The sequence below is a fragment of the Pelodiscus sinensis genome, chromosome 11 (genome assembly GCF_052426305.1).
Source record: "Pelodiscus sinensis isolate ZL-2025 chromosome 11, ASM5242630v1, whole genome shotgun sequence".
Classification (NCBI taxonomy): Eukaryota; Metazoa; Chordata; order Testudines; family Trionychidae; genus Pelodiscus; species Pelodiscus sinensis.
The window spans coordinates 22,767,423-22,781,072 of NC_143062.1; the positions used below are offsets into that span (position 1 = coordinate 22,767,423).

The 13,650-nt window shown below is 39.1% G+C and overlaps 1 protein-coding gene across 1 annotated transcript in view; it reads left to right on the forward strand.

The window, feature by feature from the left end:
* CACNA2D3 (calcium voltage-gated channel auxiliary subunit alpha2delta 3) overlaps nt 1-13,650 on the forward strand; it is a 758,781-nt gene that overhangs the window by 704,138 nt on the left and 40,993 nt on the right. Inside the window, exon 31 of the mRNA XM_089781194.1 lies at nt 10,409-10,484. Coding sequence (XP_089637320.1) covers nt 10,409-10,484 — 76 coding nt within the window. The remainder of the gene's footprint in view (nt 1-10,408; nt 10,485-13,650) is intronic.

Consider the following 13,650-nt stretch of genomic DNA (forward strand, 5'->3'; position numbering starts at 1 on the left):
AAATAACGATGTACATATGAAAGGAACCTAATTGAGATCAATCCTAAAACTGCAGCTTCTATAGGTACTGAAACTATTATAATGAAAAACTGCTTCTCAATTAAAAAGATTTGCTATGAAACTCAATAAACTAGCTTTTGCAATAGTCACACCACACGGTTTGTATGGGAATAGTATGATAATTTGTTTGTTGAAAGAAAAATGTAGCATAGAACTCTAAAGAGAAAATAAAAGTCTACAGAAAAGGGATCCAAAAATTAATATGTTTATATAAAGGATGAACTGAGTAAAAATGGGAGAGAAAGCCAAAGATATAATCTACCAAAAATCCCCCCTAAATTCTTCAGTAGGATCTAAAAATAAGCAGGTTTTAAAGGCAAATATGACAGCAGTATCCTCTCCTCTTGACAGTTCTGTTTCCATCAGGCATTCTCCTGGCCCCTGCAGAAGGACATCTACTTCGGTATTTAATCATGTTATCAGGACCAAACTGGTGGACACCTGGATTCCAGCTTTCCCAGATGCTAAGGCTCACTCTAACAATTTCTTGTTGCTCTGAGAGCTCCTCTTGCTGCTCGCCTTCCTCTGCTTCTTTCATTTATCTTTCCTTATGTGCTTCCTAGTGAATAATGCATGCTCTCTGTGCTCTTAAAGTATGTTACATTCCAAGCCCCTTACCATTCTCTCTCTCTTTCGCACACACCCACACAAATATTCTCTCTCTTTTGATTGGTTTATAAATTAAGTTTAATGGAGTTCTCCAAACCTTAGACATGTTTTGCTTCCTGGACATAATACTAACTCTGCTATGAAATGGCGAAAGCTTTGCAAAGCAACATGCAAAATAGCAAAGCATTTTTGAGCCACATACTTGAAAAATAATTAGTAATAGTGGAACACAAGTAGGTCACCTCACTCCATTTCAGACATAAGTCTTCCAAAGAAGCATATTCACCTGTTCACCACAGGACGTTTTATAACATGGAACCTCTCTGACTGTGACGTTGACTGTTAATTACAGGAACTGGGAATCCTTTAGGGTACGTCTACACTACAGTGTTAATTCGAGTTAACTTAATTTGAAATAGTTAATTTGAATTAAGCTAATTTGAATTAACGCATCTACACACAAAACTTATTTCGAAATAGCATTTTGCTATTTTGAAATAGCACGTCCACACTGAGTGGACCCTGAACCGAAGTTCAGGCTAGCCAGAACCAATGTCGGCAGGGCATCAGGTTAGTACTTAGTGTGTGGGGCTGCTGCCTGAGGCTAACTGAGCTCCGTGCTTAAAGGGACCCTATCCCCACCCCGGACAGACAGTTCTCAGAGTTCCCCGCTTGCTTGTCTACCTCGATGAGACACCACAGCACTCGGCCACGTGGTGCCAGAGCTGCCCCTGGGCATGCCGGTGCGTCTCGTGGGGTCATTGCCATCAGCCCAGCTTCACTTGCTGCAGGCTGCCATCCAGGGAGTTCATCGGGGGGCTGTCAGGATCCAGGAGGCCCTGCGGGAGAGCGTCCACCCCGAGGAGCCCTCAGAGCCACCCCGGTCCTCCCCACCGGGAGCTTGTGCCTCATTCCTCCCTCACGTCCTTCCACTTACCCCTGCCTAGCTCCCCTTCCTGATGTCAAACAAAAGACATGTATGTTCAAAAATAGAACTGGGTTCATTGAACAAAACTGGGGGGGGGGGGGTGAACCTTTGGGGAGACTGGGAAAAGGAGGTGGGAGAGGGGAAGAGAGAGAGTGGGAGGGGGAGGGAGAAACCTTGGGGGAGGGAGCAGGAAGGGCAAAGCAAAGGGGAGGGGAAGCTCAGGGCCTCTCCAGAGTAGGGGAGGTCTCACCAGACCAACTTGATTTTAATGCAAACCTGCTCCTGGGTTCACATGTAGCCTTTGGTGGCCAGGCTGGCAGCTATCCTGCCATAGATGGCCGCATTCCTCTGTCTAGTGTGGAGATCATGGAAATTGGGGGCATCCCCCCCCCAAACCTGAATAAGGTCCATGATCTCCACCCTGGACCAGGAAGATGCCCACCTTCTCCAGCCCCTGTCAGGCTCCTGGGAGCTGGCAGAATGCTCCTGGGGAGTGGTGGAAGGCTGGCTGCCAGTGGCTTGCTGGCTCATGTTTTGGGGCCACTGGGTCAGGGGCCCCGGTGGCCACTGCTGGCTCTGGGCTGGCAGGCTTGGAGCTGGCACAGGCACAGTGGCCAGGGTCTACCCCTTTAATGGCTCCAGGCCTGGAGGAGAGGAGAGTAAGTTTTCCTGGTTGTGCCCAGAGTGGCCACCAGGGCTCCCTGAGTAGGGCTACAGATCCCCTATTTCAAATTAAGTGTCTACACAGCACTTAATTCGAAATAGCTATTTCTAATTTGGCGTTACTACTCGTAGAATAAGTTTACCAAATTCAAATTAAGCGCTCTGCTATTTCGAATTAATCTCAAAATAGCGGTTTGCATGTATAGATGCTATTAAAGTTAATTCAAAATAATGGCTGTTATTTCAAATTAACTTTGCAGTATAGACATACCCGTAGAGAATGTGTTAAAAGATAAATGTTATATTTGGAAGTCTTGTTTTCTTTAATTTAGTTTTTAGCTTCCCACTGAATAAATTGATTGATGGATTGATTTGGTAAAGACCTTTTTAAGCAGCAATTTTTGTATCAGCACTTTGGAAGAGACTAGTGATGTGGGCAAAGAGGCAGTCAGAGGAGTTGAATGCAGCTGTTTTCACCTGTACAAATGTTTTCTTGGTCCAGAGAAAAATAGTCCTTTTTACTGATATATTTAATTGCTGCAATCTCCAGCACTGCAATATTCTGCTCCCAATGAGCATGTCAATGAAAATCTCAGATTGAATTTGGACAGGATCAGACTCTACATATACCCTAAAAGTATGTCTTAAAATACGACAAAATTAATGCAGTGAGGTGCACAGTTGAGGGCAGGGAGGGTTTTTGTTTTGTTAACAAAAATCCCTTGCAGAAGAGGCCTCATTCCTAATCAGCACATGTTCACTAGGCATTAAAGATAGATCAGTTTCCGTGTCTTACCTAATGATGTTGCCAGAAAGAGCAACCCTGCTCTAACTGTTTGAATTTGTATTTCATGACCTGTGCTCCTGTCACTTTTTCATGGCTCTGGGGCATGCTCTCTGCCTTTCCAACACAACAGCTAAGATTCGCTGGCTCATAACTGAATTTGAGCATGGTTTAGACTTCAACTCGGAGTGAATTTTACTACCACTTTCATCCAGTATGTTAAGATATTCAGGAATATCTTTACCCAAATATAAGGCCCCAACCATGTGGGCTGAGTAAAAGAGTCCTTGTTCTGCATGCTATAAATAAATGTTGAGTTGTAGCCTTTGTAAATGTTATGCTTTGCAGCATCTTGGCAATTAGAAGCAGTTAAAAGCTAGTTCAACTCTTCTCCTACGGCACAGCCAAAGACATGTGCTGACAACTTATTTTTGTCAAAGGCATAATTTATTTTCATTTTAAATGAATTTAGTAGTGATGAAAGGTGCTGGATTGACAAGGCTGGAGACTATAATAATCAGTTTGTCTGTCCTTACACTGTCCTGCCAGTGACATATAGGGCCACCTGTAGATATGAGAGGATGGTTCACTTTCCATACTCATTAAATCCTGGCCCTTCTGCTGAGAATTCCAGGTAGAATGCCAACTGTGTTTGAGGAAGTGGACATTTGTCCATTAGTATGGGATTGAGACCCACCAATTGATTTCAGATAGGCCACTGATTCAGTCACTGTCTATCTTGTTCAGTCACTGTCTATCTTGGTGGGATTTCAACTTGCAGCCTAGAGGTTGAATTGCATGTCCCCACCTGAGTGAGTCAGTCCCCTAACTGTAATAATTTCAGAACATTTTTTTACGATGTATGGTGCACGTTTCATCATATGGCTGAAAAATAATTTGTTGAAAAGTACCATAGTATTGTCCACTGACCCTTGGGAATCTGAGTATGCAGTACATGCATTCATTATGGGATTTTGATATTAAAAGGAGCCTTGGAGCCACAAGTATTAAGCTAAAAGACAACTCAGGGTCAGAATTTTTTTTTTTGGTTTGCTAAATTTGGAAGATGATTATGTTAATTATTCACTTTGGTACAGAGCTACTTTCATTGACAATTTCCCTGCTTCCCTTTGTTGCCCTTTCTCCTTTCTTACAGAATCGGGACTTGCACAACTTACAAGACACAGCATATTAAACTTGTTATTCATATAAATTCATATAAATTCTATATATCACAAAAATATCTTTGCTACTATAGTTATACATAAGACTATTTGACATTCATAAGTAGAAATAAAAAACATGCCGAAGATCTAGCATAAAGTAATTCTGTACATTTGTTAGTATAACCTGTGTTGCAGAATGTGATAGCATGTATATCCCCTGCACTGGTTCTGAAGTGGTTAAAGGACAGATCTGGGCCCTGAAAAACAACCTAGCCACACCTGCAAAGATGGAGATGGATCTTCAAAGGAAGCCAGACCACTCAGAAAGAGGCTGACAACGTAGAGAGAAAAACACACCATGGGAGGTCCTAAGAAGGGATTCTGCTGCAGCTCTTCTAGGAAAAGGGGAGCCTATCTGGTAGGCCTATACAGCTGAATGGTGTAGTTGATAGCTTTTCTTCAGCACCTGTTGCTACAGATGGCAAAGCCTGAACTATAGAATGGGGGAGGGAAGGTAGGACAAGGCCCAGAGAGGGCAACTGTATGGCACTCTTAGGTATCTGGCCTTCGGGTGATCCTCCCTGGGCCCTGGATGCAGGCCTGTAGAGGGAAGGATCTAGGCTCCCCTCCCAAGCACTCTCTGCATGAAGGAGAAACTTACTCCCTAACCATGAGGTGATGCTTCCATCACGTGTCAACCATGACTACTTGGTGGAGAATGTGAGCATTCATTCTTGGTTTGCTGTAAGACCTGAAGGAGGAGAAGAACTAGAAGGGAAGAAAAAAAAAAGAGGTGGAGAGGAAAAAGAAAAATGATCCTCAAAAAATGTTTTGAAGTAGCCGATGGACTTCCAACATGATAACAGCAGCAGAACCAAGTATTCCAACATATGACAATAACAGCAATAATTAACAATAACAGCTAATCCAGGAACAGATGACACAACAGCAAGAAGAGCAACAAAGCTTGCTTCAATAGGTGATGGCAATTTTACAACCTCAGGGATCAAGCACAAACATGGAAGCTTGTATCTTGAGCCCCACCACAGTTACAAATCTTCTGTAGGGAAAACAGGGCCAGAAGTTGACTCCAAAGCTTTCTGAGTCACATTCAAGAGGGTCTTCACAATAGCTTGATGGCATCTGAATATAGGGCTACTTTGCTGTCACAGTATCGTACTAGACCTGCTGTATGCAGAAACCTTGAAGCCACAGAAGCCCAAGACTATACAAAGATATCAAGACAGCCATCTAAGACTCCTTCACTATCATGGCAGAAACTCATCAATGGTGCTTCTGTTAGGAAAGATGTCCCTCAGGGACTCCGTCATGAACAGTGACCAAGAGCCTTAAGGAACACTGTTGGCAGTGACTCCTGCCCTACAAATGGACAGGAGGACAAGTGGCTGAACAAGTGGTATTGGAAAAATGTATGCATGGGTGAGAGTGGGTGCTACAACATTGGCCTGAGATATTGGCTGAAATTTTTCTTAGTATCTGCAGGCCTGACAGTGAGCTACTGAAGGCCAAAGATGCTCATCCTGCTGGAGCAATGATGACAGATCTTCAGGACTGCTGAGGGGGGCAACCATTGGGGAACTGTATGCCAGGTCTGCACCACTCTTCCCCCCAGCCTATCCATGGCTACAACAAAGCCCTGGAAGACTGTTTCCAATGGGAGGAAATGGTGAGAGGAGGGACTAGTTCTGAAGAAAGACCCACCACAAGAATCCCATCTCACCTGTGCAGTCAGAGTTCTTAAAAAAAATCCTCTCCATTTGGATTTGCTTTTTTGTGCTGGCAGCAGGTAATTTCTGCTGTGATTGCACCTTCGTATGAACATCAAACACTGGGCTAGAAAAAAAAGAGACTGGGCCAGGAATCTTGTCCCTGTGTGCATCAACGGTGTTGAGGTTGCATCCCTAATAGAGGGGGTGCAGCCAAATGTTGGTCTGAGAGTTAAGAGGACCCAGAAATAACCTGGGAGAAGCCATCTGCCTCTAGTGTATGCATAGCAATATAGGCCTATATCCTACAAGGGAGGCACAGCTCACTATAGGAAGTCACATAGGAATGGTACAGGCAAGCATGGCACTGACACTGGCCTACCTAGTGATTTTGGGCCAGGACGGGGGATGTTGGGGAGAAATCATAAAATTGTAGTGCGACAGAACTCTAAAGGGGAATAATAGCTTCAAGGGTAGGATCCCCAAACAACAGAAAGATAATAGGGATCAGAGAGAAAAGAGGATCCCTTAAATTGTTAAATATTTAATTTAACCAGATTTTTTACTCAACTGCAAGTACATCGTTAAGAGCAATACTTGAATTTTATGATATCAGGAAACTGACTATAAAAAGGTTTCACCAAAATGGATTTGTCCCCCAAGTTTATCTAAAACAGAGATGCACCTTTAGCTGTTGACAATTTATTTTCCATTAATTAATATAGTCTGTGTCTGTCGCATATCAGATTTTGAAAGCAACTGTTCTATGGACTTCAGTGATGATGATAAAGTATGGAAATGTGGGCAGTTAACAGCACAGTGATGTCATAAAGACTCAGGCATGTTATCTCTGGCAAGAATAAACTACTGATGCTAAGAACACATCAGGCTTGGGTTGGGAAAAATAGATGGTCTTAAATTTAGATCAGAGGGAAAGCTGGCAATTATCATGTTCTTTAACTATGAGCAGCTGAACAGGATACATGTAGCCACAAACTTTTCAAACAGCAACACAATCACTTCAAATAGGGAAATAATAGACGTCTTTCTTTTTGCAACATTTCGTTAAATCTGTCTAAATATCAAGGGAAAGAATTATTTTATAACATCTTAGAATCACATTAGCATTAAAATAATGCTATAAGATATGAACTCTACACAGAAGCATTACAGAATCTTGGACCATGACTTTGGCTATTCATACTATAGTAGTGTTTGCAAGTAATAGCACTAGAAGTCTTCCGCCACTTTGAAGTGCAGAAAATCTTAGAGCTCTAACATGTTCTCAAGAATAAAAGTGAGCTGGCATTTGAATTTGTGAATGCTGTTGAATGCCTTTGTATTGAACTTTAATATCTGTTTATACTAACATTGAACAAAAATCCTGAATTATTTTAACATGTCACAGTGTTCAAATTTCATTCTAAAATGGGCATTGTCCTGTGGCCATTCACATTTCCTGCAATCTTCACATTGACTTTTGTTGGTATAGAATCATATCTTATAAGGATGTCTGCAGTCATACTTTTGCTTATGTGATCTGCACATTTTTTGTTGATGTTGTCTTTGGAAAGATGCAGGTTTTCAGTAGCTCTGAAATAGACCCTTTGAAAAGCAGCATAACACTTAACATAATGTATGGCAGGATTTAATAGTCATTGTTAAATAGCACATACTGTAACAACATCAATACTTCCTTCGCAAAAGCAGAATTTATTCCAGGCCTTTATTGGAAAATCTGTGTCTGTCGTGCAGCTTTCCTTAAGAGTGGTTCAATTTTTTTTCCACCTGGATACGTTGTTTCTGTTTTGTAAGTGACTTTCCTATACTTTCCGTCTATAACCGGAATCTTCTCTCAGGAAATACTTTGATATATTTAGAAAAAACTATAAACACATTGCAATATCATGCACATATGGATTTGTGGAGCTCCAGCCCAGAAATAGCAATTTTGCTATATACTCACCATGATTTTTAAATTTTCTGTTATAATTTTCTCTGTGTGCCTTAAAGATAAGACTTCATGCTTTTCAGTAAAGTAAAATTTGAATTTAACTGCATGTTTTAACTGAGGTGTTATAAACAGTAAGAGCAACCTTAAATTATTCCAAAATAGTACAAGCCTCAAGAATGAGCCTATATAACCAAGGTTTATACAGTTAAATTTTGTATTTAAAATTTACTTTAGTTTCAATTCATATTACAATCTTTTATTAATCTTCATCAATGAAAGTTTAGTAAAGAAACTACACACAAAATTTCATTTACACAATCATAATATTTACAAGTGTTGATATTAATAAGAAACTTTTCAAGACATCTGCCAATATTTAAAACTGGAGTCTGAATTATAATTATAACAGATGTTTTTAAGTGGTACCTAATTAATATAATTCCATTAAAACTTTTATGCAGGATAAAGCAATCTGCAGATTAACAGATCTCTTATATCATCTACTACCAGCTTCATCTGCTATGATTGCCCTTTTCATGTATCATGTTTGCAGTACTCTTATTCATTATATTCAAATATACCATGAAAGGACTGAAAATTGAACACTACTTTGCTCCATAAGAACAGATAATGGGGATGGGAGAATGTGGGCATTTAAACTCAGTAGACCTCTTTGGCTATTCTGCTTAGAACAAATAAATCTTGTAAGCAGCTCTTCTCTGTGTGCTTACCACATGCTCATACCAGTGGGGTGGATAAGAGCAGTGCAGTTCTTAGATACAGAGCAGTGACACACAGGAGATGGAGAGACTTGGAAAGTATAACAAGTTCATTATCAGGGTCTGCATTCTGACCATGGCTAGCGGGGAGGAGGGGGAAAGCTGGAAGAAGTGGTGTATTTCTGCATGCCACAAGGGCAGCACAACTTACACCATGTACTGCTCTGTTTGTCTTGGCAGATCTGTGTGCGCGGATCTGGCTGTGGGCGTGATTCTGCCAAATATGGTCAGTGTTTAACCTACACCCATGTATAGGGTATGCATTTTGTCTACCATTTGCCTCCTTCTGCTAGGTCAGTACTGCCCTGGCTTCCTTGCCATTTACTGGACATAAGAATTAGCAAGTGAGATAGTGTAACGTAACACATACCAAATGTTTAGCTGAAACTGCAGGATCCAAACCACCAAGTCAAAAAATTTATCTGACAGAAAGAAATATACCATGCAACTAATATTTAATATTTAGATGATTCTTTAAACCCTTGTAATGACAGCTCTGGTCACACATTTAGATTAACCCAACTATATATAGCATAACAACATGGACTGCAACATTTTGTACTTTAGATTGCAAACACTTCATGTAGATGGCACAGAATGCCTCCTAGTGACCTTAAAAGCATGTCATTAACTGACTCTTTGGCTTTGACATGTCTCTGTGGCATCCTTTCCATGGCCTAATCCCAGAGTGTCACATGCTTTTAATTTCACTCAGAGGCATGCCAAATGTTACACAACACTGCAGTCCCCTTTCACGCTTTTATAAGCATTCACATCCACTTTTGTTCTCTTGTACTTCTGATGATGAAACCGTTAAGTGAATGTTTAATTTATATTAATAAATTTTGTTAATTTGTACTTGTAATGTCTTATTAAATGAAGATTAAAAGCAATATTTCATCTGACAGATGTTAAAAGCGATCTATGTGGATGGGTGTAATTGATTCATTGGACGCAGTTTTACAGGAATTGTCACAATTCCACACGTCTCTGAATGCTGTACTTCACATTCATTTCTCAGTTATGTAAAAAATGGGCACAATAACGAATAGACAGGGAGCTTCCTATTGACTATGCATCTGAGGAGGTTTCTATCAGTTGTTTATTACAGCAAGTACTATACTTTTTGAATATTTTGCGTTCCTAAAAAGTAGCACAGTTGCACTCAAGCTGGTTGAAACATCAAAATAGATCGCATACTGAATTTCAACCTCCCACTTCTTAGGAAGCCACAACCCTTGGTGGGGATAAGTGATACATGGGCTCTCTAGGTGTGAGGAAATGTCTGCCTTCACTTTTCAGGGCGCAAGAGTACTGTGGCACAAGTAGCCCCTCAAATGCATAGGTTATTTTCCCTTCTGGACCTAATGTGAAGATCTCAGTTCAGAATGAAAATCTAATTGTTTACACATTGTGTTCAATGTACAGTCTCCTTTCTCTTGCATTGTGTATCGCACCATCTGTTATACTGTATGTGTACCCTTCCCTATTTTCTCTTCTTCCCACTATGCCGTCGTTTTGTCCCACAGCCTGATAAAAAAAAATCCTTAAGGTTTTATAGTGTTTCTTGCCTTTATACTCCTTTGTCTGGAATGTATTTTAATGACCCTGCTTCCCTCTTCCCCCTTTTAAATTTTATTTTGCTGCCTACTTTGTGGGCAGGCCCTGTTGTATTTCACCATTTGATTCCGGTGTGTTTTCTTCTTCTAGTCAAGCAGTTTTCTGTTCTTCTCTGTAGAATTACACTTTATGACTACCAGGCCATGTGTAGAACAAACAAAGAGAGTAGCGACAGTGCCCATAGCTTACTGGACGTAAGTATAGTTAACATTATGAGCACCCTTCCATAAAATCACCAAGAAAATTGTTGCAAATATATCATGTAATATTTTGATTGCAGATATCACAAGTCTATTATCGCTATCTGGAACTATTAAAGTTCTTACATTTATCGTACCATTCCACCCCATATGAACGATGGTTCTGTATTAAAAAATTCACTGTTAAGTATATGTAGGATCAAACCTTTATATGGTAGCTTTTTCCACTAGCACCACTAATGCTAAGGGTCTGTCAGTATGTTATTTGTGCCATTATGAACACCTACTCTCATAACTTCCTAAATTAACTATAAATGTTTGCTTTAGGCAAAGATCTGGATGTTTAAAATATATAATTTGTTAAAAAGGGGTTTGGGAGGTTTTAATTATAGGGTGGTTGGTTTTGTTAAAGCCTGCAAGTTAGTGTTTTCTGCACCTTGTTTTGCACTTCTGCAGTAAACTGAACAACAGATTGATTTTTCTGAAGTGGAATTCCACTGACCACTCTAACCATGTTCCTGTAACTAGTTCTGCATACAGACTCCTGTGCCTTTGAGAAGCTGAGCAGTCAAATGCTCCATTGGAGCAGATCCCTAGTCATTGAAGGATCAGAGTAGCAATTAATAATTTTAGGGTGCTTTATAATACAAACTATTCATATTAAATCAGATGTAAATAGTTAAATTATCTATTTTATATTACAAAATTGTTTTAATTAAATTTGTTAGTATTTAGCATGAAAAAACCATATATAAGGGCTGCCACAAAATAATTCCCAAACTGAAGGGACCTATTCACTGATTTCATGAATTCTAGAAAAAGTTATTGCACAGGTTTTTTTTAGATTTTACTGAGTACAGATACACATGCTAAACCTAATAGTTCTGTCTGCATAATTTCTTAAATTGCTGAGTAAATATATAATATTATGGTAATTTTGCAATATCAGTATATAACTTTTATGGCTTCTTGAATAGACATGCCCATTTTACAACATTTTCATTTTTGTATTTGTATGATCCCACATATTTTTAAATACCTGAAGATATGGAATTACCCTACACATCAGCCTACAACATTTCTAAGCAATGTCCTGACCTTAGAAACACTTATTATCATATTAGGAATATATAGCGCTATATAAATTAGTGTTTTCAGAATCAAGTTGTAAACTGTCTGCTAAATGCTATAACGTGTTTTGACTCAGATTGGCAAGAAAGATGTAAAAATCTCTTTAAAGTAATAGTAATAGGGAAACATCAAAAATATTTGGGGGCGGGGGGAGGATGTGAGAGGTCAGTTCAGTCTGGATCAGCATGCCAGAATGTGGAGTTATACTGTTTCTCTTTGGTATGCAAAAATTATGTCTCAAAAGCAGGCCTTTTTACAAGACATATTCATTACTCCCTATTTCTGGTCACACTGGGCATATTGGAAGAAAATCCTTTCTTGGAAAATTGTGCCATATACTAAGACATGTGGTGAACATTTTCTATCAAATATAGCCATTTTTTTTTGGACTCTCAGAAGGGATTTGCATCAGTTACGCTTTAAAGGATGGGCAAAGCTTATTTTGTCACTGCTGAAGTGGTAATTGCTATGATTGTAATAAAAGCATAAATACAATTTATACTGAAAAATTAGGGCTGTATTTTTAAAAGCAGCATATTCGTGTCTTGGCCTACAGCTTTGCACATATGACTCTTATTTTATTAGGCACCTTACAGTACAATTCGCACATAAACATACAGTTCATGTTCAGATATGTGCTAAATTCCTACCTACGAATTACATGTGGGCAGTTTCAAGTCCAGGCAAGACCAGTCTTGAGGCCTTTTTGAAAGTTTAGGGCTGTATAGTCTAAATAGTGTAGAAGCAGAACACTAGTATTACAATATGCACAAGTCTTAAAGAGACAGTGTTCCACCACATAATTCCCTAAAAGGAGCGACTCTACAAAACAGGAGTGGGAGCACAGTCAGGATTTATAGAATACACCTATAGACCATAGAATCAAAATAATAATGGTTAGAAATGGACAAGAAACATATAGATCACCTAGTCTATCTCTCTGACAATGTGGAATTATTCCTACAGTAAATTTAGTTGTTTTAAAAGTCTCACGTGATGAGATTTCTGGCCCTTCCCTTAGGGGGCTATTTCTTCCACAGCCAAATAGATCTCATAATAAAGATTTTTTTCCTGGTTTTCAGATTAATTTTGCTTTATTTTAATTTCACCCACTAACTTTAAATGATACCTTAATGAGCCACACTAATAAAGAAATATTACAAGGAGACCTATACAAGAATAAGGGCCACCCAGATGGATCCCTTTGCAAAATCATAACATTAAAGTATTCCTCTTCCTCTTTCGTGCTAGCATCTTTCAGATGCATCAGCAGTCGGTATAGCTGTGTTTTTTTTAAATGTCAGAACAAGTTTTCGATCAGAAAATGCAGTTCAGTTAAATCAAAGATTTCATGGAAATGCGTCAATTGCTATGAAATTTTCAAAAGGAAAATATCTAAATGAATAACTTTGCCTTTCTGGTTTCATTTTCACTATATAGAAAAATTCCAATAGCATCAAAATATCTGAATTCAGAACTTTTAAAATAATGTTCTGGTAATATTGGAACATTTCAATTCATGTATTTATTTTATATTAAAATACTGAATTTTGTGATTCAACATTATAGAAAAAATATCATTTTTTTCAGAATAAAATATTTTCAGATTATTTGGGGGGTAAGAGAGAAGCTATGGAATCAAACAATTCTTGAAATGTCTGAATTTCCCACTGAATGGAAATTTTATTTTCTGACTAGATCTGGTAGAGAGTTATCATATCCCCTTTAGTCATCACTTATCTATTTAGTTCATTTTTTCCAATAAATCAGTCCACAGTTCAAGATCATGTTGATGTCAGGTTATTTTTAAAGTCCTTGCTAGTTCTGCATCACTTCAGTAGCTCATTCTAGCAATGACGGCAGATACACTATACTGCAGTTGACCAGCCATGTGTCAAAACCCCCTCTGTAGTCTCTGAAAGCTTCAGTTGGGAAGTTACTGCTGCTCAAAGCTGCAATAAGTCATATAAATTGTATCTTAAATTCCCCTTCCCTGAGAGAGGAAATGCTGTATATAGCATCCTCTGTA